The 25060-nt window shown below is 43.9% G+C and overlaps 1 protein-coding gene across 1 annotated transcript; it reads right to left on the reverse strand.

Moving 5' to 3' along the window:
• Positions 1 to 238: 238 nt before the first annotated feature.
• LOC139387294 (protein phosphatase 1L) lies at positions 239 to 25058 on the reverse strand. The gene is made up of 4 exons (XM_071133406.1): positions 24129 to 25058; positions 6671 to 6845; positions 5015 to 5176; positions 239 to 1919 (listed from the first exon to the last, which is right to left on the reverse strand). Exons 1-4 carry the CDS (start codon positions 24525 to 24527, stop codon positions 1567 to 1569), a joined length of 1089 nt encoding a protein of 362 aa, XP_070989507.1. The 5' UTR covers positions 24528 to 25058; the 3' UTR covers positions 239 to 1566.
• Between the last annotated feature and the right edge of the window lie 2 nt (positions 25059 to 25060).

Genomic DNA, 25060 nt, shown 5'->3' on the forward strand with positions numbered 1-25060 from the left:
AATTATACTAGTAATAATAATAAAACAATTTAAAAAATCTCCGCTAAGACAGAGGGGCGCTGTTTCGTTCGCTGAAGATGCTTTTTCTGGTGGGATTGTTTCAGCCACTTGCAAATTGTGATTGGACCCAATATACATATTTTATAAGTAATTGGCCGTGTTATATCTGAGAGGGCAGTTGCAGCTAACTCTCTGCACGTTCTCTTTCAAATTGGCAAAAATAAGGACAACAAAAACATTTCACAAGGTAGCATTGAATTTTAATACTGACAGACTGTATTCAGCAAAGTCGTACATTTTGTGTTTGGCAGAGTATACGAGTGACTTGTTGGTGAGCTGTCTACAAGCAACGCTTGTTGTTACATCATCGACGTATGCGTGTGTAAAGGTCAACAATAAACAGCTGTATATGTTTTGGCAATAATATTAAAACGGAAACAACAAATAAGGCAAATAAGGTACATTGTTAAATTATAAAAGGCTTGCCACAATTTCAAGCATAAAATGTACCTATGAAATACAGTAGTAATTTTAGTATTCAATACAGTAGTACAGTAGTAAAACTAACACAAGGGTGGCCAACTGTTCCTGGATAACCCGTGTGTGCAGTCTTTATTACTTAAAACTCTTTGAATCAGGTGTGCTGGGCTGGAATGAAACCCTGCACACACTGCTGCTACTTCCGGAGCAAAGTTGGCCATCCTTGGTCTCTAACATGATCCTGGCCTTATTGACACATCAGTATTCACTCCAATCATATTGCATATTACTGGCAATTAGCCTTCCTGTCACAGCTGTGTAGCCTTTGAATCAGTCGACTCCGACGGAAGCACCAACACCTGTGTGCTAACATTCACAGATCTTTCCCAAACATGGATAGGCTAAACAAATATCCTATACAGGTCCAGTACCATAATAGAGTAACTATACATCAGCCTGGTTAAGACTGTGTTAACAAAAAAAAGGCAATGGCTGGAGCTAAGTCAGGGTTTGATCCTGTATACGACCAAGGAACTTACAGCATTTTTATGGGCTGATATAAGGGCTTATCATTCCACAACAATAAAAGTCCCAAAAGGTAAATTTTTTTCTTTTTTTTTCTCTTCAGGACATTGTCTGTCCTTTGACTGCTGTTGTTTGTTGGTAGAGAACAGTAGATCACAGTATGCAGTGCTGGTTGAGTCAGAGTCATCTTCTCATTGATGCAGAAGGGGTGATCTCCAGTTGTGTGTCAGTAAAGGTTGAATGGATGAGATTAGTGTTCATGCTGAATGCCAACGTGTGAGACGGAGGTGTGTGTGTCAGGACGATCTAGCACTCCAGCTTCAGAGTAAAATCCATATATCAAACAAAAATGTGTATCTATCCAAAAGTTATGGTCAGAAATGAAAACAAATAGTTTTGGGTGTAGGGGTACGTGCGTGTCAAAGAGAATGCCAGGTATCCAGGTTGCGACAGTTCCCAATCCTCCCCAGGTTGATAGCTTGCTACACTATCAACAAGGGAGAAGAGACAATCTAACAATAATGATGACCCTATCATGACATCGTGACCTCATTACCATCTCTACTCCCCAGCCCTGCTCCCCACAGGACCACTTTTGAACTTGACCACCATGACAGTGATGTTGTCTGGGCAGCCGCGGTAAAAGGACTGCAGCACAATGCTCTTGGCACCGTAGTGCGGCTCGTCCAGGCGCTCGCGCACAAAGCGCACCGCCTCCTCGTTGCTGAAGGCGTCCCACAGGCCGTCCGACGCCAGGATCATGAACTCGGGCTGCAGCTTGTCCAGGTCAAAGGTCAACACGTCAGGATCGGGGATGACCACGTTGAGGTTCTTCAGGGGGTAGTCGCCCAGCGATCGAGACATGGCCAGGATGCCCTGGACTCGCCATGAACCGTTGAAGCTTATGAAGCCCCCTGGTGGTGAAGGAATGGAAGTGCAATGCAATTGAATTAAACTACCTGTAACTTTATTATTCCACACTGGGACATTGGTCATTCATTGTGTACACAGAAAACAACACAGAAAAAAGTGCAGACTGAGCATAGAAATGTCTGTATCCTAGTCAAAGTACACTATCTATATATATCTATAAATATTATATTTACCATATCCAGTGGCGTAAAGTACTTAAGTAAAAATACTTGAAAGTACTACTTAAGTAGTTTTTCTGGGTATCTGAACTTTTACTTCACTACATTCCTAAAATGATGTATTTTTTACTCCATACATTTTCCCTGACAACCCAAAGTACTCGTTACATTTTGAATGCTGAGCAGAAAAGGAAAATTGTGAAATTCCCACCCTTATCAAGAGAACACATGGTCATCCCTACTGCCTATGTTCTGGCGGAATCACTAAAAACAAATGCATAGTTTGTAAATGATGTCTGAGTGTTGGAGTGTGCCCCTGGCTATCCATACATTTTAAAATCAAGAAAATGCTGCCGCCTGCTTTGGTTAATATAAGGAATTTGAAATGACTTATACTTTTACTTTGATACTTAGGTATATTTTAGGAATTCAATCCACTTGTGAAACTTACGTATATTTAAAACCAAATACTTTTAGACTTTTACTCAAGTAGTATTTTACTGAGTAACTTTCACTTTTACTTGAGTAATTTTCTATTACACTTTTACTCAAGTATGACAATTGGGTACTTTTTCCACCACTGACCAAATCCAGCACAGGATATATTAGTGCTTCCTATCATTTGTCAGAGCTAATAATCCTCGCAAGGCTGCCGGCCCAGACGGCATCTCTAGCCATGTCCTCAGAGCATGTGCAGAACAGCTGGCTGGTGTGTTTACGGACATATTCAATCTATCCCTATCCCAGTCTGCTGTCCCCACTTGCTTCAAGATGTCCACCATTGTTCCTGTACCAAAGAAGGCAAAGATAACTGAACTAAATCACTATCTCCCTGTTGCACTCACTTCTGTCATCATGAAGTGCTTTGAGAGGCTAGTCAAGGATCATATCACCTCCACCTTACCTGACACCCTAGACCCACTTCGATTTACTTACCGCCCCAATAGATCCACAGACGATGCAATCACCATCGCACTGCACAATGCCCTATCCCATCTGCACAAGAGGAATACCTATGTAAGACTGCTGTTCATTGACTATAGCTCAGCATTCAACACCATAGTACCCTCTAAGCTCATCATTAAGCTGGACTTCCTGACGGGCCGCCCCCAGGTAGAAACAACACCTCCACTTCGCCGATCCTCAACACAGGGGCCCCACAAGGGTGCGTGCTCAGCCCCCTCCTGTACTCCCTGTTCACCCATGACTGCATGGCCACGTATGCCTCCAACTCAATCATCAAGTTTGCAGAAGACACAACAGTAGTAGACCTGATTACCAACAATGACGAGACAGCGTACAGGGAGGAGGTGAGAGCCCTGGGAGAGTGGTGCCAGGAAAATAACGAAACAAAGGATCGTGGACTTCAGGAAACAGCTGAGGGAGCACCCCCCTATCCAGATTGACGGGACCGCAGTGAAGGTGGAAAGCTTCAAGCTCCTCGGCATACACATCACTGACGATCTGAAATGGTCCACCCACACAGACAGTGTGGTGAAGAAGGTGCAACAGCGCCTCTTCAACCTCAGGAGGCTGAAGAAATTTTAGGGGCTTGGCCTCTAAAACCCCCACAAACTTTTACGGATGCAAAATTGAGAGCATCCTGTCGGGCTGTATCACCACTTGGTACAGCAACTGCACTGCCCACAACCACAGGGCTCTCCAGAGGTTGGTGCGGTCTGCCCAACGCATCACAGAGGGTAAACTACCTACTCTCCAGGACACCTACAGCACCCGATGTCACGGGGAGGCCATCATCAAGGACATCAACAACCCGAGCCATGGCCTGTTCACCCCACTATCATCCAGAAGGTGAGGTCAGTGCATCAAAGCTGGGACCGAGAGACTGAAAAACTACTTCTACCTCAAGGCCATCAGACAGTTAAATAACCATCACTTGCCGGCTTCTACCTGGTTACGCAACACTGCACCTTAGAGGCTGCTGCCCTATGTACATAGACAAGGAATCACTGGTCACTTTAATAATGTTTACATACTGCTTTAGTTTTGTCATATGTATATACTCTTTTCTATTCTACTGCATTTTAGTCAATGCCACTGCGATATTGTTCGATCTAATATTTGTATTTCTTAATTCCATTATTTGACTTTTAGATTTGTGTGTATTGTTGTGAATTGTTAGATACTGCTGCACTGTTGGAGCTAGGAACACAAGCATTTTGCTACACCCACAATAACATCTAAATATGTGTATGTGACCAACACAATTTGATTTGATTTGATAAAACATCACTGTTTGCATTTCCAAAGAGGGCCAACAGGTGGCGACTCAAGGCTGCAATTCTTAGTCTCTCCATTTGACACTGATTCATTCTAGTGATTCATCCTAGCGTGCCATTGTGATCTGCTGAAATGTGGGAAACATTTGACGAGGATAATTATACACTGCCTGCCACAGCCAAGGGAATGTGTGTTTTGTTTCTGTGACAGTTTGTTTCCTGGACAGTTTGAAGGCCCAATGCAGCAGATTTTTATTATCAATATCAAATCCTTTCTGGGTAAAAATGAAGTACATTCCATTAAAATGGTCAAAAAGAAAGAAAAATAGCTTTTTAGCAAAACACTATTTTTGAAGCAAGAATTTTGCTAGGACTGTCTGGAAGTGGTCTGACTTGGGAGAGGAAAAGTAGATGTTATTGGCAGAGAGGTTTGGAAACACAGAACAAAACATCATTTTGACAGCACGGGACCTTTAAGCCTGGTGCTGGACTGAGAAGCATTTTCAATTGAGCTTTTTTCATTCAAAATGCTTTTTTAGTTCCGTTCTAAAACAGCCCTGTGAAATTTAGCGTGACTTAACTCTGTAGTATTTACAGTTGAGCTAGGTTTGACACAAACGTCTCCACAACGTCCCCATAACGTTGCGGTCCTTTTGATCCATGCAGCGCTTCGCTCACCTGCCCTCTTGATCCTCTTGCGCTCTTTGAGCTGGTAGGGCTTGTGGTCATGTGACAGGGCCACCGCATTCCCATCCTTGTCACACAGCACGCCCCGCGAGTCCCCAACGTTGGCCACTGTTAGCTCCCGGTCTGATAGCAGGGCCACCAGACATGTAGTGCCTAAGAGAGAGAGAAATTGTTTTTTTTTCTTTTTTAAAGGGACATTACATTCCAAAACCATAGCTAGATCTACACAACCGATGGCCTGGGACGTGGATCTATTTTGATATTAGACTACTGTGAAGTAATGAAAACATTTGACGAACTTAGATTTTTTTGTATGTGATGTCCCTTTAAGTTTACTTGAATACATTTTTCACCTGTGTTTCTCATTCTCAGAATACAATGTGTATCCTAGTCTAGTAATCAAGCGCAACACTGAACGCCATAGTCTATTTACACTGAGTGTACAAAACATTAAGAACACCTGCTTTTTCCATGACACAGACTGACCAGGTGAATCCAGGTGAAAGCTCTGGTCCCTTATTGATGTCACTTGTTAAATCCACTTCAAATCAGTGTAGATGAAGGGGAGTAGACAGGTTAAAAAGGGATTTTTAAGCTTTGAGACAATTAAGACATGGATTGTGTCTGCGCGCCATTCAGAGGGTGAATGGGCAAGACATTAGGTGCCAGGCGCACCGCTTTGAGTGTGTCAAGAACTGCAACGCTGCTGGGTTTTTCAGTTTCCCGTGTGTATCAAGAATGGTCCACCACCCCAAAGGACATCCAGACAACTTGACAAGACTGTGGGAAGCATTGGAGTCAACATGGGCCAGCATCCTTGTGGAATGCTTTCGATACCTTTTTAGAGTCCATGCCCTGATGAATTGAGGCTGTTCTGAGGGCAAAGAAGGGGTGCAACTCAATATTAGGAAAGTGTTCCCAATGTTTTGTACACTCAGTGTATATCATAACAATGAAAGCATCCGAGTAACAGGAGTGAATGCTATTCCTGGCCGTAATAACTTATCTGACAAAGGTTTATCTTTTCATTCTGCCCATGTCCTCCACTTCCATTGGAATTGATTTATAAGGTACTGTTTCCAGTACAGGCATCTAATCCATTTCTCAGGGCTGACAATAAATCTCCCAGGGCAACAAAGGGATGCGACACTGACTTTATGTCTTGACCTTCAAAAGGTCTTCTACATGGAGACATTTCACCGCCGCCATAACAAATAATACTACATTTGAGGTATACTGCTGTTCTTCTTCATAGACAAAATCTGTAAAACATCTAAAAAAGTGCTTTACATTTATAAAAAAGTGTTCCTTGTCTCTCTGTTTTCTCTACGCAGAACGTCATTAGGATGTTTTACAGAGAGGGTCAACTCTGACCAGTCTTAACCTGGGTTAGGTTCAATAGGTGGAAAACAGAGTGAAACAGAGAGGCACTACCTTAACTTGTCCAATAAGAACACATATTTTTGTTTCCTACTGAAGATAACTATCTGACCTACTGTCTTAACCCCTCCCCAACTGTTGCCACCTTTTTAATGTGTGACACCTGGGCTCGTATTCACAAAACGTCTCAGAGTAGGAGTGCTGATCTAGGATCAGGTTCCCCCTGTACATGTAATCTTATTAATTATTGGCAAAACGGTCCCTCACCTGCTTCGTCATGATTGGCGGAGAGCTTGTCCACCATGTCTCGGTCCACAGCCAGGATGCGCTGCTCCAGGATGCTGTGGTAGGAGAGAACGCCCTCCCTCTTCTCCCTGTCATAGGACAGCAGCTGCTGCCTCAGAGACTCTGGCAAGTGGGCCTTCACAAAGTCAGCTGCAGCCTGAGAGAGAGAAGGGAGGATAGAGAAAGAATTTCCCTTATTTGGTTGAATTTCAGTTATTTGACTGGTTGACATTCCAACGATTTGTTGTTACAACACCGTGCCGTTACATGTACAGAATGTTAGCTTTTTTTCTTATAGCCAAATTCATCCAGACTCAACTTTATGTTTGAAAGACGTACATGATTATTATCTATACTATACTGAGTAAATTAATGGTGGCCTTGAGATAGAGTGTCTATGTGCCCATATTTTACAAGAGCACAGACAGGAGATTTTATACTTAACCTTTATTTAACTAGGCAAGTCAACGGCGGCCAAACCCTAATCCGTACATCGCTGGGACAATTGTGCGCCTCCCTATGGGACTCCCAATCACGGCCGGTTGTGATACAGCCTGGAATCGAACCAGGGTCTGTAGTGACACATCTAGCACCGAGATGCAGAGCCTTAGACCGCTGTGCCACTCGGGAGGTAGCTGCCAAGGTAAACAAAGTATCAGATGTTTAGTTTCAAAATGTCTGTTTATATCATGGTTCAATTTAAATTGAGTCAAAACAAGTTCTTCAAATTGAAATACATTGAAATGGACTTGACCCCAAAATACAAGTTGAAAACTTTTTATACACACCAAAGGCACGACATGACACTCAAAGATAACCATGCTTTCTAGGAGCGACCAGAAATATTCATAAAGACTAGAGGGAGCCTATTCATTATTTACAGTAAGACCCAGTAAGAGCATATCTAAACAAAAAGCTGTACATAGCACAGGACCATAGAAGTTATATTTGACCAAGCACATTTTATATATACAGTGTAGAAATGGTTTCAATGTATATGGCAGTATGTCTACACATAATGAACATAAAGCACTGAGTGAATGGAGGCTATTTGTAAGATATTTTAATATGCACGCCCAAACGCACACTTGGTTGAGTTGCTAATGTCAATAAAATCATGCCTGGCTGTTCAGGAATTAATTGTGTAAGGGATAATCAACGAGAGGCTATGCGTTCTATGGAAAATAATGAACGACGAGGAAGGTGTGTTCCACGACTATCATTTTCCAGAGAACGCATAGAACCATGGCTATAATGTAACACATTTGCCGGTAGAAATGTGTTCAACATCCGCTGAATTAGCTAGCAAGTTTACTAGATAGCTACAGTAGTTGCCGTGGTAGCCAAACAACCAGACTTGCTAGATTAGCTAACCAAAACATCCGTCCTTGCTTGTCATTATGAAAATCGAATTCAACAATGCCAATAATGTTTTCAATTCGACTTTTGCTTTCAAAAGCAGCTCAAGGGCCTCCCGGGTGGCGCAGTGGTTAAGGGTGCTGTGGCGGGCTGGGCGCAGTGTGCGCTAACCAAGGTTGCCAGGTGCATGGTGTTTCCTCCGACACATTGGTGCGGCTGGCTTCCGGGTTGGATGCGCGCTGTGTTAAGAAGCAGTGCGGCTGGTTGGGTTGTGTATCGGAGGACACATGACATTTGACCTTCGTCTCTCCCGAGCCCGTAAGGGAGTTGTAGCTATGAGACAAGATAGTAGCTACTAACAATTGGATACCATGAAATTGGGGAGAAAAAGGTGGTAAAATACCGTGCAAATATACTGTGCATTATAGGTAAATAATACATGCTCTAGAATGCCTGTCAAGCCAATCGGAAACAAGTAATCAACAATGCCATGGTATTGTTAAGCAATAAGGCCCGAGGAGGTGTGGTATATGGCCAATATACCACGGCTAAGGGCTGTTTTTATGCACAACGCATCGCTGAGTGCCTTGACACAGCCCTTAGCTGTGGTATATTGGCGATATATCACCCCCCAAAAATGTATAATAATATGTAAATATCACAAACCCCTGAGGGTTTGAACTGCACTGTTGGTTAAGGGCTTGTAAGTAAGCATTTCATTGTCTACACTTGTTGTATTCGGAGCATGTGACAAATAAAGTTTGATTTGCCTTATTGAACGGGTTATAAACTGGTTACCAACTTAATTAAAGCAGTAAAAATAAATGTTTTGTCATACCCCTGGTATACGGTCTGATATACCATGGCTGTCAGCCAATCAGCGTTCAGGGTTCGAACCTCCCAGTTTATAATAGTTAATAATGACTAAATCAAGTACCATGGGAAGAGCTCTACAGTGTGCATGAAGGTTAACATTGGTTTCCAGTGATGATGTTAAAAAGACTCTGTATATTGAGATTACTGTGGGATTCAACTGAAATGTGTCTTCCGCATTTAACCCAACCCCTCTGAATCAGAGAGGTGCTGGTGGCTGCCTTAATCAGCAACCACGTCATCAGCGCCCGGGAACAGTGGGTTAAATGCCTTGCTCGGGGGCAGAATGACAGATTTTTACCTTGTCAGCTCAGGGATTCGATCCAGCAACCTTTCCGGTTACTAGCCCAACGCTCCTATCCGCCAAAGCTACCTTACTCCGGTGGGCACAGTGAATCCTCTTTGTTTCACTACAAGTAAAAATGTGATATTAGTTGGATTGACATTAAGAGGATGGCATTCAGTATCTTAGTGGTTATTTTTTTGTCTGGGAGGTGAAAGAGAAAATGAAGCATGGTTCAACAGGTGTTCTGTGCTTAATTATTCAACAACCTCTCTTCATCGTCATTCCTCCCTCCTTCCTGCTCTCTTTTTCAAGCCCTTTACTTATTTCCCCTGCCCCCTACTTTCTCCCCAGATCACGTTCACTGAACACTAATTCAGCAGCTAGACGTTCAGAAATATTTCAGTAGAGAACCTTTCAGAACTCTCTCAAACTTGAGGCTCCAACGCTCATGTCGTTTGCATATTCGTTACACTTTGCAATCAACAGTTGTTGTGTTTTCATCACTCCTGTAATCAAGGCACCCAATTAACCGAGGCAGATGAGATATTAACGAACAAACTCATTTCACCCATAGTGATAATTGTAGGAGCAGATTCATTTGAGAGAGAAAAGAAGAGGGGGGGGGGGGGGGGGGGGGGGGTGTAATGATGAAGTGAAATGGTATAAATAAATGATCAAAACAACCAACTCTTCATTAGTCTCTCTCTCTCTCTCTCTCTAAGTGTACACAGGGAGCATTGAATAGTGAACAGCGAATGTAGTTACCCATCCAAGAGCCCAAACGACTGAGCCATGTAAAAGTCAATGCAGTCTTCATGGCTGTAGACTCAATTTACCCCGTAAACTCAACTGTCAGTTTGAACCAAAATAAAATGAAGAATATTTACTTGTAATGGCCTTGTTGGTTAAGAGTGTCTGGCCTGAGATTGGAAGGTTGAGAGTTCGAGCTCCGGCTCTGTCATTCTAAAGACAAAAAATGGGACCCAATGAGTCTCTGCTTGGCACTCAGCATTGAGGAGAGAGATTGGAGGTAAGGTCCTGTGATAGACTGGCATCCTGTCCAGGGGGGTGAACTTGTACATCAAGTTGTCTCACATTAGATAAACAGGAGATAGGCTCCTGGTACTTTACTGACCTTTTACCTTTTTGGTCAAAATAAGGACTGCTAAAAGGTTGAAAAAAGAAAGAGTTGAGAATATGCAACATATTTGCAGTTTAAGGACACACTGCTCAGTTAGGAACGGGCTGTTCTATACACAGATATTTGTTTTGGAGACATTTCTCTCCATTTGATATTGGGGGACAAGCAAACATTTATATTTACCAACTTGCAGAAAATTATTTGGAGAAAAGCCCTTGAACACAAACACAACTGGAAGGCGGAGGAGTGGAAGATTTTTCTTCATTCCGGAGACTTGGGTAACTTACTGAAAAGGTGAACATTTAGCCGTCTGAGTCTGTTGGGTTTGGTGCATGCAAACATACACATGCTTTCTCAAACTAACACACCTCCTCTGTTACTCTCACCATATGCTTGCCAAAAGAGCTCAGCTACGGATAACTTAATTCAACACACGGCCCCTTCTGACAAAAAAGTTCCACAACACATTCCTATATGCATGTTCTTATAACTCATTCCCTCAGTGGTCTATAGTCTACTGCGTGTGCTTCTCTTGGACGTGTCTCTGGCACTAGTCAGGATGTTGTGCAACCTTCTCTTAATTGAAGATGGCGCCCGGAAGAAATGGCAGCCATGTTACGGGTGACTAACCAATTGTGCTATTATGTTGTTTTTTTTGCGTTATTTGTAACTTATTTTGTACATAATGTTTCTGCCACCATATCTTATGGCAAAACAAACTTCTGCATATCAGGACAATGATCACTCACCTCGGATTAGACAAAGATTTTTTTTGTCAACAAGCAGGACGCCCAGGATCTACTTCAGACACCCGACAAGGCCCAAATCCCTGTCATTGGCAGGAGAAAGAGACGCCTGTATAGAGGACACGGCGCTGGGTGCCTCGTAAGGATCCGCCGACGGCGAGTGGGAAATCTGCCCTTACCATCAATATTACTTGCCAACGTACAATCATTGGACAATACATTAGACGAGATACGATCACGAATATCCTACCAACGGGACATCAAAAACTGTAACATCTTATGTTTCACCGAATCGTGGCTGAATTACGACATGGAAAACATTCCGCTAGCCGGATATAAGCTGCACCGGCTAGCAAGAACAGCACACAGTAAGATGGGGTGGTCTGTGTATATTTCTAAACAACAGCCGGTGCACAAATTCTAAGGAAGTCTCTAGATTTTGCTCGCCTGAAGTAGAGTAGCTGATAATAAGCTGTAGACCACACTATTTTCCAAGAGAGTTTTCATCTATTTTTTTCCGAGGCTGTGTATTTACCACCACAGACGGACTCTGGCACTAAGACCACACTGAGTCAGCTGTATAAGGAAATAAGCAAACAGGAACCACTCACCCAGAGGTGGGGCTCCTAGTGGCCAGGGACGTTAATGCAGGGAAACTTAAATCAGTTTAACCTAATTTCTATCAGCATGTTAAATGCACAACCAGAGGGAGAAAAAAATAGAGATCACCTTCACTCCACGCACAGAGATGCGTAGAAAGCTCTCCCTTGCCCTCCATTTGGCAAATCTGACCATAATTATATCCCCTTGATTCCTGCTTTCAAGCAAAAATGAAAGCAGGAAGCACCAGTGACTCGGTCTATAAAAAAGTGGTCAGATGAAGCAGATGCTAAACTACAGGACTGTTTTGCTAGCACAGACTGGAACATGTTCCGGGATTCTTCCGATGGCATTGAGGAGTACAGTGAGGGGGAAAAGTATTTGATCCCCTGCTGATTTTGTAAGTTTTCCCACTGACAAAGAAATGATCAGTCTATAATTTTAATGGTAGGTTTATTTGAACAGTGAGAGACAGAATAACAACAACAAAAATCCAGAAAAGTGCATGTCAAAAATGTTATAAATTGATTTGCATTTTAATGAGGGAAATAAGTATTTGACCCCTCTGCAAAACATGACTTAGTACTTGGTGGCAAAACCCTTGTTGGCAATCACAGAGGTCAGACGTTTCTTGTAGTTGGCCACCAGGTTTGCACACAACTCAGGAGGGATTTTGTCCCACTTCTCTTTGCAGATCTTCTCCAAGTCATTTAGGTTTCGAGGCTGTGTCACGTTCTGACCTTTATTTCCTTTGTTTTGTATTTAGTTAGTATGGTCAGGGTGAGTTGGGTGGGCAGTCTATATTTGTTTTTCTATGTTTTGGGGCATTTCTATGTTTCGGCCTAGTATGGTTCTCAATCAGAGGCAGGTGTCATTAGTTGTCTCTGATTGAGAATCATACCTAGGTAGCCTGGGTTGCACTGTTTGTTTGTGGGTGATTGTCTATGTTAGTGGCTTGTGTCAGCACAGGTCTAATTTGTAGGTTCACGGTCGTCATTTGTTTATTGTTTTGTATGCAGTGTCAGTACTTTCTTTATTAAAGATTTACCATGGACACTTACCACGCCGCATATTGGTCCTCTGATCCGTTTCGCCTCTCCTCTTCAGATGAAGAGGAGGACGACCGTGACAGGCTGACGTTTGGCAACTCGAACCTTCAGCTCCCTCCACAGATGTTCTATGGGATTAAGGTCTGGAGACTGGCTAGGCCACACCAGGACTTTAATATGCTTCTTCTTGAGCCACTCCTTTGTTGCCTTGGCCGTGTGTTTTGGGTCATTGTCATGCTGGAATACCCATCCACGACCAATTGTCAATGCCCTGGCTGAGGGAAGGAGGTTCTCACCCAAGATTTGACGGTACATGGCCCCGTCCATTGTCCCTTTGATGCGGTGAAGTTGTCCAGTCCCCTTAGCAGGAAAACACCCCCAGAGCATAATGTTTCCACCTCCATGTTTGACGGTGCGGATGGTGTTCTTGGGGTCATAGGCAGCATTCCTCCTCCTCCAAACACTGTGAGTTGAGTTGATGCCAAAGAGCTCAATTTTGGTCTCATCTGACCACAACACTTTCACCCAGTTGTCCTCTGAATCATTCAGATGTTCATTGGCAAACTTCAGACTGGCATGTATATGTGCTTTCTTGAGCAGGGGGGACCTTGCGGCCGCTGCAGGATTTCAGTCCTTCACAGCGTAGTGTGTTACCAATTGTTTTCTTAGTGACTATGGTCCCAGCTGCCTTGAGATCATTGACAAGATCTTCCTGTGTAGTTCTGGGCTGATTCCTCACCGTTCTCATGATCATTGCAACTCCACAAGGTGAGATCTTGCATGGAGCCCCAGGCCGAGGGAGATTGACAGTTCTTTTGTGTTTCTTCCATTTGCGAATAATCGCACCAACTGTTGTCACCTTCTCACCAAGCTGCTTGGTGATGGTCTTGTAGCCCATCCCAGCCTTGTGTAGGTCTACAATCTTGTCCCTGACATCCTTGGAGAGCTCTTTGGTCTTGGCCATGGTGGAGAGTTTGGAATCTGATTGCTTGATTGCTTCTGTGGACAGGTGTCTTTTATACAGGTAATAAACTGAGATTAGGAGCACTCCCTTTAAGAGTGTGCTCCTAATCTCAGCTCATTACCTGTATAAAAGACACCTGGGAGCCAGAAATCTTTCTGATTGAGAGGGGGTCAAATACTTATTTCCCTCATTAAAATGCAAATCAATTTATAACATTTTTGACATGCGTTTTTCTGGATTTTTTTGTTGTTATTCTGTCTCTCACTGTTCAAATAAACCTACCATTAAAATTATAGACTGATCATTTCTTGGTCAGTGGGCAAACGTACAAAATCAGCAGGGGATCAAATACTTGTTTCCCTCACTGTACACCACATCAGTCACTGGCTTTATCAATAAGTGCATCAAGGACGTCGTCCCCACGCGCGTCAGATGTGGCAGGGCCTTTAAACTATTACAGACTACAAAGGGAAGCACAGCTGCAAGCTGCCCAGTGACACAAGCCTACCAGACGAGCTAAATCACTTCTATGCTCGCTTCGAGGCAAGCAACACTGAGGCATGCATGAGAGCATCAGCTGTTCCGGACGACTATGTGATCACGCTCCCCGTAGCCGACGTGAGTAAGATCTTTAAACAGGTCAACATTCACAAGGCCGCTGGGCCAGACGGATTACCAGGACGTGTGCTCCGGGCATGTGCTGACCAACTGGCAGGTGTCTTTACTGACATTTTCAACATGTCCTTGATTTGAGTCTGTAATACCAAAATGTTTCAAGCAGACCACCATAGTCCCTGTGCCCAAGAGCACTAAGGTAACCTGCCTAAATGACTACAGACCCGTAGCACTCACGTCCGAATCCATGAAGTCCTCTGAAAGGCTTATAATGGCTCACATTAACACCATTACCCCAGAAACCCTAGACCCACTCCAATTTGCATACCGCCTAAACAGGTCCACAGATGATGCAATCTCTATTGCACTTCACACTGCCCTTTCCCACCTGGACAAAAGGAACACCTACGTGGGAATGCTATTCATTGATTACAGCTCAGCGTTCAACACCATAGTGCTCTCAAAGCTCATCACTAAGCTCAGGATCCTGGGACTAAACAACTCTCTCTGCAACTGAATCCTGGACTTCCTGACGGGCCTCCCCCAGGTGGTGAGGGTAGGTAGCAACACATTTTCCACGCTGATCCTCAACACTGGAGCCCCTCAGGGGTGCGTGCTCAGTCCCCTCCTGTACTCCCTATGCACCGACGACTGCATGGCCAGGCACGACTCCAACACCATCATTAAGTTTGCAGACGACACAACAGTGGTATGCCTGATCACTGACAGCGACGAGACAGCCTATAGGGAGGTCGTCAGAGACCTGGCTGGGTGGTGCCAGAATAACAACCTATCCCTCAACGTAATCAAGACAAAGGAGATGATTGTGGACTACAGGAAAAGGAGGCCCGAGCACGCCCCCATTCTCATTTACGTGGCTGTAGTGGAGCAGGTTGAGAGCTTCAAGTTCCTTGGTGTTCCCATCACCAACAAACTAGAATGGTCCAAACACACCAAGACAGTCGTGAAGAGGGCACGACAGGACCGATTTCCCCTCAGGAGACTGAAAAGATTTGTCATGGGTCCTCAGATCCTCAAAAGGTTCTACAGCTGCAACAATGAGAGCATGGTTGCATCACTGCCTGGTACGGCAACTGCTCGGCCTCCGACCACAAGGCACCACAGAGGGTAGTGCATACGGCCCAGTACATCACTGGGGCTAAACTGCCTGCCATCCAGGACCTCTACACCAGGCGGTGTCAGAGGACGGCCCTAAAAATGGTCAAAGACCCCAACCACTCCAGTCATAGACTGTTCTCTCTGTTACCGCATGGCAAGCGGTACCGGAGCGCCAAGTCTAGGGCCAAAAGGCTTCTCAACAGCTTTTACCCCCAAGCCATAAGACTCCTGAGCAGGTAATCAAATGGCTACCCAGACTATTTGCAACTCCTTGGTCCTGCTGCTGACAGCCAGGTTTATTGCCTACGTGGCCAGCCTGTGAACAGTGTACCTACTGTAAAGGGGACCTGCCTCATGTAGACATTAACAACTCTCTCCTGTGGTAATCTGGGCTCAACTCCTTGGTCCTGCTGCAGGACCACTCTGCCCAGCTGCTGAAAGCCAGGTTTATTGCCTATGTGGCCAGCCTGGGCACAGTGTACCTAAGCATTGGGTCAACAGAGCCGCCTTCCACTCTCAGATGCTGGTGCACCAAGCTCCAGCCTCTAAAATAGTGAAAGAACTACGGTTCGGTTTGTTCGTTTCATGTCACAAGAGTATCCGAAGAAGGCAGGTGAATGTTTGGTACGGGAGTTGGCCAGGTCCTTTTTGTGACAGAGAGACAGGCGAGACACAAAGAGTTCCACTCCAAATGAAAAAGATGGATGGGAACTACCAAGAGACTTCTGCCAACAGATTGTGGTGGAAATTCAACACAAGGGACACCTGAAGCCGATCTTAAAATGAATCACTTTTTTATTATCAGCAAGCTGGAGAGGTTACAACAAACTCTGCACACCCTACAGGTCTATCAGAAGCTCTGTTGGGGCGGTCCCAGCTGCTGTCTTATATACAGCTATACACAGACAAGTTATATTTGCATGATTTAGCATAACTAATTCATCACTACCGGTGGCTCGCACATGTGACTGGCCAATACCTAACGAGGCTCTCTCTCTCTCTCCAAGTTGAGACCTTGAAACTGAGACACCTCGGTTGTTCCCATAGCAATATTCTGGTCGACTGCCAAGCTGAGAATCAGTGATAGTGAGGATTCCTCCATAAGCGATCAGTCAGTCACCTGCACGAACCCATCTAATGAGTGATTATGAAGTAGCATTGATTTGATACTTAAAACATAACATTTCCCTCACATGATCAAGGAGGCCTAAATCACGTTCACCAACGACCAGCAGGTCACAGGCATGGGGGGTCATTTCACAGCCATCTAGGGGAACCTGGCGCCTTTATGGTTACAGCGTGGCGTCTTTCCATGTTTCCACCTAACTGTCTCTAGTAAGCCAAACCAGGCAGGGAAGTTGGAGTCGATACATTGACACACTGATGCAAATAAATGAACATGGTGTGTATACAATGAACCACGTTGTCTGCTTTAGAAAGCATCAGAGGTGCATGGCGATCTTCGGTTCATTATTTATTTTATATTGGGACGGATTTAACATTTGCAGTTCTGGAATTTGTTATGTGTTAAGTTTGTGCGCGTGTGTGTGTGTGGACTCTGATTTGTGTGTTTCTGGCAAAAATCCCACTGAGAACAAGGTCAAAGTAACCCAGCCTGCAGAGTAATAGCTAATGCATGTCACTCTGTCACCATGACCACAGAAAACACACAAACACAGACACACAGCAGGGGTGGTAATTGGCCCACAGAGGGATGGGGGACCGGACAGGAATAGGCAGAAAGGTCCAGATAGATATGTAAACAGCCCGCCCAATCAGACTCCCTCCAGCCTTCACTACACAACATCAACAACAACAACAACAACAACAACTCTATTCAAAGCCTTAAGGCCCTTATATTAACAGGATCTTGCCAACCTATTTAGAGAAGGAATAGCATGACAGACATAGTACTACTAATGGTTGAAAGCTGATGTAGGTTGAACTGGCTTTCGTTTTCAGTGTACATATAAGACTGGTAATACAACACAAAAAAACAACAACATTTTAACATAAGAAAAAGCCAATAACATAGAGAACACAGTCAAATCTGCCTGAAGATGATGCCAACAGTTTGTGGACTAAATTATTAGGCTGCAGGAGATGAGCATTACCATAAGATAAAAAGTAGAGAGGATTAACGACCACCACGTGAATCTCAAAATGGCAGAGTTGAATACCTCTCTTCTGTAGTCAATATAAGGTCTAATGTGGGTCTCATCTTACAATACATGCATGGTGGACAAACTCCTAAGAAGTAAATGGCCTAGATAAAAAATAAAAAAAAATTCATCAACATAAATCCTTTAGTATTTCCATTTGCGAAGATAGACACAGTCGCCATACTTAATGAGTAAACTAAAGTGGCATTTGTGACTTCTAAAATGCACATGTAATAGTGTGTAAAAGTTTGTGTAATAGCTATGTAATAGTCGCTCCCTATCCCAGTCTGCTGTCCCCACATGCTTCAAGATGGCCACAATTGTTCCTGTACCCAAGAAGGCAAAGATAACTGAACTAAATCACCATCTCCCTGTAGCACTCACTTCTGTCATCATGAAGTGCTTTGAGAGACTAGTCAAGGATCATATCACCTCCACCTTACCTGCCACCCTAGACTCACTTCAGTTTGCATACCGCCCTAACGGGTCCACAGACGACGCAATCGCCATCACACTGCACACTGCCCCATCTATCCCATCTGGACAAGAGGAATACCTATGCAAGAATGCTGTTCATTGACTATAGTTCAGCATTCAACACCATAGCACCCTCCAAGCTCATCGTTAAGCTTGAGGCCCTGGGTCTGAACCCCGCCCTGTGCAATTGGGTCCTGGACTTCCAAACAGGCCGCCTCCCAGGTGGTGAAGACAGGAAACTACATCTCCACTTCGCCGATCCTCAACACTGAGGCCCCACAAGGGTGTGTGCTCAGCCCCCTCCTGTACTCCCTGTTCACCCATGACTGCGCGGCCATGCATGCCTCCAAATCATTCATCAAGTTTGCAGACAACACAACAGTAGTGGGCTTGATTACCAACAATGACGAGACAGCCTACAGGGAGGAGGTGAGGGCACTCGGAGTGTGGTGTCAGGAAAACAACCTCTCACTCAAGGTCAACAAAACAAAGGAGATGATCGTGGACTTCAGGAAACAGCAGAGGGAGCACCCCCCTATCAACATCGACGGGACAGTAGTGGAGAAGGTGGAAAGTTTTAAGTTCCTCGGCGTACACATCACGGACAAACTGAAACGGTCCACCCACACAGACAGTGTGGTGAAGAAGGCGCAACAGCGCCTCTTCTACCTCAGGAGGCGGAAGAAATTTGGCTTGTCACCTAAAACCCTCACAAACTTTTACAGATTCACAATTGAGGGCATCCTGTCATGCTGTGTCACTGTCTGGTATGGCAACTGCACCGCCCACAACCGCAAGGCTCTCCAGAGGGTGGTGCGGTCTGCACAACGCATCACTGGGGGCAAACTACCTGCCCTCCAGGACACCTACAGCACCCGATGTCACAGGAAGGCCAAAAAGATCATCAAGGACAACAACCAACTGAGCAGCTGCCTGTTCACCCCGCTACCATCCAAAAGGCGAGGTCAGTACAGGTGCATCAAAGTTGGGACCGAGAGACTGAAAAATAGCTTCTATCTCAAAGCCATCACTCTAAACAGCCATCACTAACACAGCTGCTGCCTACATACAGACTCAAATCATTGGCCATTTTAATAAATGGATCACAAGTCACTTTAAATAATGCCACTTTGATAATGTTTACATATCTTACGTTACCCATCTCATATGTACACTACCGTTCAAAAGTTTGTGGTCACTTTGAAATGTTATTGTTTGTGAAAGAAAAGCATTTTTGGGGCATTAAAATAACATCAAATTCATCAGAAATACAGTGTAGACATTGTTAATGTTGTAAATGGCAAACTTCCTCTAACTAGAATAGAAAGAAGAGTGGGAGGCCCCGGTGCACAGGGACGGAGCAAGAGGGGTGTCCAGGGTGGCATTGGACACCCCTGACACCTGATTGGCCACCCAGGGTGCCACCCCAAAATGTAATTCGCTACTGGCAGTTTGATGCTGATTGACATCTCATTTCACCTCTTGTTGAAAGAAGCATTTATTCTGACGTTCGGCGGCGCATTTTTAAAATCAAGAATGAGGGAGAATATTAACGTTGGTTGCGAGACACAGAAGAATAAGAAGAACATACAGAAGAAGAGAGAATATTTCCACAGCTCCACAAGCTCTTTTCACGATCGGCAAAAGCATCATATTTGAAGTAAGTTAAGGTTTAGCATCGGGTTTAGGTTTCCTGAACAACTTTTACGAAAGTTGAGTCGCTGTGTAGGTTAATGTTAGACCTTTGGCTCCATTAACAGACAGTTAATCAGATAAGAGGGATCGGTTAACAATTTATCCAACATTATGTTTACATCTGTGCTAGTAATACACGCATATACAGTGCAGTGTCGTAAGTTACAGTTAGCTAATGTGGGGTAACTAGTAGGCTGCGGCTGTCAGTGTTCGGCAAGTTAACATTCAGCAACTTGAAATCCATTACCTCAGTTAGATTTTCGTACTTGAACTCAAAACGAACAATTGTTACTATGAATCTGTTAACGTTACTCAAAAGACTACCACAATTTGCAGATAGCCTGTTTGCTATCGTAAAGGTGTAAGAAATTATAGCTAGCTAAGTTACTTACTGCAGAGTTGGGATAGCCATGATCTAACTAGTAACTTAAGGTACAGTTATACAGTTTTACGGTACAGTTATGATAATGGGGATTTGTAATTAAGATTGAGATTGGACTAGAATGTGGGTAATTGGATGCTTAGATGTAACCATATTTTTTGCATAGGGTCAAATAAACATGAAAAAAAGGGAAAGATATCAGACTTCTGTTCCTAAAGGACCCAATGGTAGGCCAGGCCTATACTTTAAACTACACATTTTAGTTAGCAGCTGTTAGTATCTAATCGTGTGGATCCCTTAATTATACATTTCCATAGAGATATGACACATTATTTAACGTGTATTTCAGACATTTCAAGATCCAGAGAAGATGGTCCTGTACAGCCGTGTTTGAAAACATTTCCCAGAACTCAGCATGGTACTAGGAAAGTGGCTTTTAACAGCTCCTGGTATAAGGACAATTCATAGTTTGAATATTCTCTAAGTCAAGATTCGACTTACTGTTTCACCTGTAGGCATTTTTCTCTGCCCAATACACCTGAATCTGCCTTCACACACAGTTAGGTTTTTGTAACTGGGGAAAAGGCGCTGTTTAAAGATTCTTTAAGCTCCATTCGAAGGCAGAGCATCATATCAATGCTATGTATGCTTGGAATCAGCAGAAAAAAGGGCTATTGACAGCAACTCATCAATGTTAGATGTCATAAATGAGGACCGGAAAAATAAAGTTGAGGAAAAGTGTACTTACATTAAAACAATTGCAGATATGCTCCTATTAACTGCCACTCAAAATATAGTGCAGAGAGGTCATCCAGAGTCTGATGACTCTCACGACAAGGGTCATTTTTTGGAGACAATATCTTAGAAGAAATGGCAAAGCATGACCCATCTCATAGAGAAGAAAATGAATGCAATGGCAATGGCAATGCTAAGAACACAAGTCACCAAATCCAGAAGGAAGTTGTTGAGGGCTAAGCTGAGATGGTACAAAGTGAAGTAATAAGAGAAGTAAAAAAAAAAAGTGACATTTTCAGTGTAATTGCAGATGAATCCAAAGATTTAATGAAAACATTTCAGTCAGCTGAAAGCTGAGATGCAGCAGGTCTCACTAAAATGATAATTGATTGCCTTGGAAAAACATGGTCTGGACTGCAGAAATTATCTTGTGGGGCAAGACTATGACGGTGCATCCGTCACGAGCGAAAAGCATTCTGATGTGTCTGCACGGATTAAAAACAGTGCGCGATTTGCATTTTATGTGCACTGTAATGCACATTGTTTGAATTTGGTTCTTGTCGATGCTGTAAAATCAGTGCCCGAGGCAGTTAACTTTTTTTGCTCTCCTGCAGAAGCTTTATAAGTTTGTATCTGGCTCGTACGTTCATCTCAAGTGGCTTGCAGTTCAGAAAGAGACAGTCTCACAGTTGAGCTGCAGAGGCGTTTTTCAAAGAAAAATTGCGAGAGAATGAAAGGGGTCCAGTCTCTCAACCCAAAGACTACAACATCCTTGAATGAGGAGCTTCTGTTTGCCTTTGCTCAGACCTTTGAGTCAGATTTAGAGGACCACAAACATGAGGTTCATCAAACCAAGCGGCTTCTTGATAGGAGAGAAAAGTGGAAGCGAAAGACCGTCTACTCTCCTTGACTGTGTGTTTCTAGAACCTTATAAAGAGGTCTTCCATGAGCTATTTTGACTTTGTAAGATTCCTGTTGTTACACCAGTCAGCAGTGCTTCTTGCGAGAGAAGTACAACACTGTGTACTACTCCCTTCACAGAACAGCGCAAACTGTCTCTAACCTGAATAGAAAGAGGAGTGGGAGGCCCCAATGCACAACTGAGCAAGAGGACAAGTACATTCGAGTGTCTAGTTTGAGAAACAGACGCCTCACAAGTCCTCAACTGGCAGCTTCATTAAATAGTACCCGCAAAACTCCAGTCCCAACGTCAATAGTGAGGAGACGACTCAGGGATACTGGCCTTCTAGGCAGAGTTGCAAAGAAAAAGCCATATCTCAGACTGGCCAATAAAAAGAAAGGATTAAGATGGGCAAAAGAACACAAACACTGGACAGAGATATGGCTTTTCTGTAATATCTTTGAAATAGTGTGTAATAGTTTTGTAATACCTTTGTAATAGTATGTAATATCTTTGTAATAGTGTGTAATAGCTTTGTAATAGCGTGTAATAGCGTGTGATAGTGTCTGTGAGAAAGAGAATCCCGCCTCCAGGCTCACTGAGGACACCGGAGTGGCAGATGGTTCACCAGACATGTGGTCTAGAGGCTCCTTTGGGAATTCACTGACCCTTGACAGAAAAAGGGGGGAAAAGGTTCACACCCATGTGTGTGACACACAAAGCCTCAAAGGCAGCCTCTCTGTGCGCATACGCAATTCAACCCCCATGTGTTTGTGCTGATGACATCACAAGAAAAACAAAAAAGGAGCACAACGGGGGTGATCCTAGTTCCATCAAAAGGTACTGGTAGGCTGCACACACAGGGCCTACTAAACAGTGAATAGGCCAGCGGAAACTGTATCACCAATTTCATTTCAGAGGATGAACAAATTGTCTGTCAGCACAAGAACTGTTAGTCAGGAGCTTCATGAAATGGGTTTCCATGCAGTGGAAAAGCGTTCTCTGGAGTGATGAATCGCTCACCATCTGGCAGTCCGATGGACGAATCTGGGTTTGGTGAATGCCAGGAGAACACTACCTGTCCCAATACATAATGCCAACTGTAAAGGTTGGTGGAGGAGGAATCATGGTCTGGTGCTGTTTTTAATGGTTCAGGCTAGGCCCCTTAGTTCCAGTGAAGGGAAATCTTAACGCTACAGCATACAATAACATTCTAGACGATTCTGTGCTTCCAACTTTGTGGTAACAGTTTGGGGAAGACCCTTTTTTTGCATCAATCTTAAGCAAGGCATCTAGCCCATCACAGATAGTAAATTGTTGAAATGAAAACAAAGATTCATTAGAAGCTGACTGGTTAACCGTCGAGTCAGCTAGAGGCTGGCAGAGGGAAGAGCAGTCGAATGACTGACTAGGGTCAATTAAACCATCGTTTCGCTCAAATAAAAAGCCTGCCGAGATAAAATGATGATTAAAAGCATCACTTATCCCATTCTTCTCAGTCATGATGCCAGAGTCAGACAGAACTTGCTGAGGCAGGGAAGAAGAGGAATGTGTACTCTTCAGTGCGTTTACTGTTTTCCAAAATTTTGAAGGATCACCAGCAGAGTCAAAGATAGAGCTTAAAAAGTAGCTTGATTTAGCTTTATTAATTGAGTACATCTGTTTCTCAATTGTCTGAAAGACTGCCAGTTAACTTGATTTGGCCCAGGGCTGATTTCTCATTTGAATACGCTCAGATAGCTCAGAAGAAGGTTAGATCTATATTTCACTCTGAATTGTTTAAAATGGGCATGTTTATCTGCCAGAGGAATAAATATGGGGGATACATTTTGTAGAACCAATCCATGGTCAGGAATACAGGAGAAAGTGCCTAAATCAGAGTAGTGCATGTCATGTCTCCCTCACCGGAGGGGATTTTTGATTTTTTTTGTATGTGTCTTCTTAATTAAACGATGAGTATTTTGCGGTTAATTAAACTATGAGTATTTTGAGGTTTCTTATCTCTAATACATACTATGGCACAATGACCACTGAGATCATATGCAAATACTCCACTGGACAAATATTTATGGAAGTTGTTAGTATGAATTAAATAAATCAATGAGGAATTAACAGGGTTTTTCACGTTTAGCCATGTTGGTTTTGAGATCAATTGAGATCGAATAAAATCAATGCATATACTCTTAAATTGATTTGAGGCCGCGGATTGCCAATCTAGATTAAAATTCCCATTCCCTAAAATGGCCAACTCCGAGGAAAATGATGATAATGATGCTGACCGTTCAGGCCTATTTTAGGCTGTGTTTTTGAAAGACACCCACACCTTTGATACATACCTCACCACCGTGACCGTCAAATATCCCGAATATAGACGGATGACTCTTGTTGGTGATGTCCGTGAGCACCTCGAAGCGGTCCTCCATGTGGTCACGCCGCCCCTGAATGGAGTACACAGCTACATTGTTATTTTTGAACTCCCAGGTTTTGGAGAACTCCGCGTCTAGGACGCTCAGGCCCCCCAACCTGTCGTTCTGCATTATCTCCGCCACTTTCCCCTTCACCATCTTCACCGCATCCCGGCTAGACTTGACGATGGTCTTCACCTCGTCCGTGTGGAAGAAGTAACTCCATAAGGCCAAGCTAATGCATAGCAGAAACAATGTCTCTGGCCTCAGGAGGAAATAACGCATGATCCGACCCAAAAGAGACAACAGCGTCATTGTGTCTCCTATCATCACACGCAAGAAAACTACTGACTCTCGCTCCCCTCGTGCAATTCACTCCATTATATCCGTTCAATGGGACAATAGAAAACGTCCACCATATAAATGTCTGATGTCAGAACTGCTATAAATATATCTAATTGGATTTAAATGGTCAATGTATTCCCAGGATTTACTCAGCCGAATATAGCCACAATGAAGTGAAGAGCGAAGGAGAAACTAGGCCCGCTGTCTTGAAATATACACGCGAGACTGTCCTCCTGGCTCTCGGAAGGACAGCTGCAGCAAGAGGATCTGCGGACAAAAAAAACCCGTTATGAAGCCGCTTTCGTCTGTAGCCCATTGCAGGCTTCGCGAATAACGGGCGAAGACCCAGCGGAATGTGAGGAGTTGTCACCGGGGGCGACGTAGGGGTTTGGTGGCCTCTTTTTGCCTTTACCCCGTTTCTCGTGTGGGAAATGCTCCTATTCAGCTTCTACTCATCCGCATCAACAACACCCCCCCCCCCCCCCCCCCCTCCTTCCCTCAGTTTTCAACTCTAGTCT

The sequence above is a fragment of the Oncorhynchus clarkii genome, chromosome 28, assembly GCF_045791955.1.
Source record: "Oncorhynchus clarkii lewisi isolate Uvic-CL-2024 chromosome 28, UVic_Ocla_1.0, whole genome shotgun sequence".
Classification (NCBI taxonomy): domain Eukaryota; kingdom Metazoa; phylum Chordata; class Actinopteri; order Salmoniformes; family Salmonidae; genus Oncorhynchus; species Oncorhynchus clarkii.

Bases quoted from the DNA above. Each gene is read 5' to 3' on its own strand.
- LOC139387294 (XM_071133406.1), bottom strand. From the start codon at position 24,527: ATGATAGGAGACACAATGACGCTGTTGTCTCTTTTGGGTCGGATCATG. The intron at 5,177-6,670 runs GTGAGGGACCGT...TCTCTCTCTTAG, and splicing joins CGCCAATCATGACGAAGCAG to GCACTACATGTCTGGTGGCC. The intron at 1,920-5,014 runs GTGAGCGAAGCG...CTTCACCACCAG, and splicing joins CAAGAGGATCAAGAGGGCAG to GGGGCTTCATAAGCTTCAAC.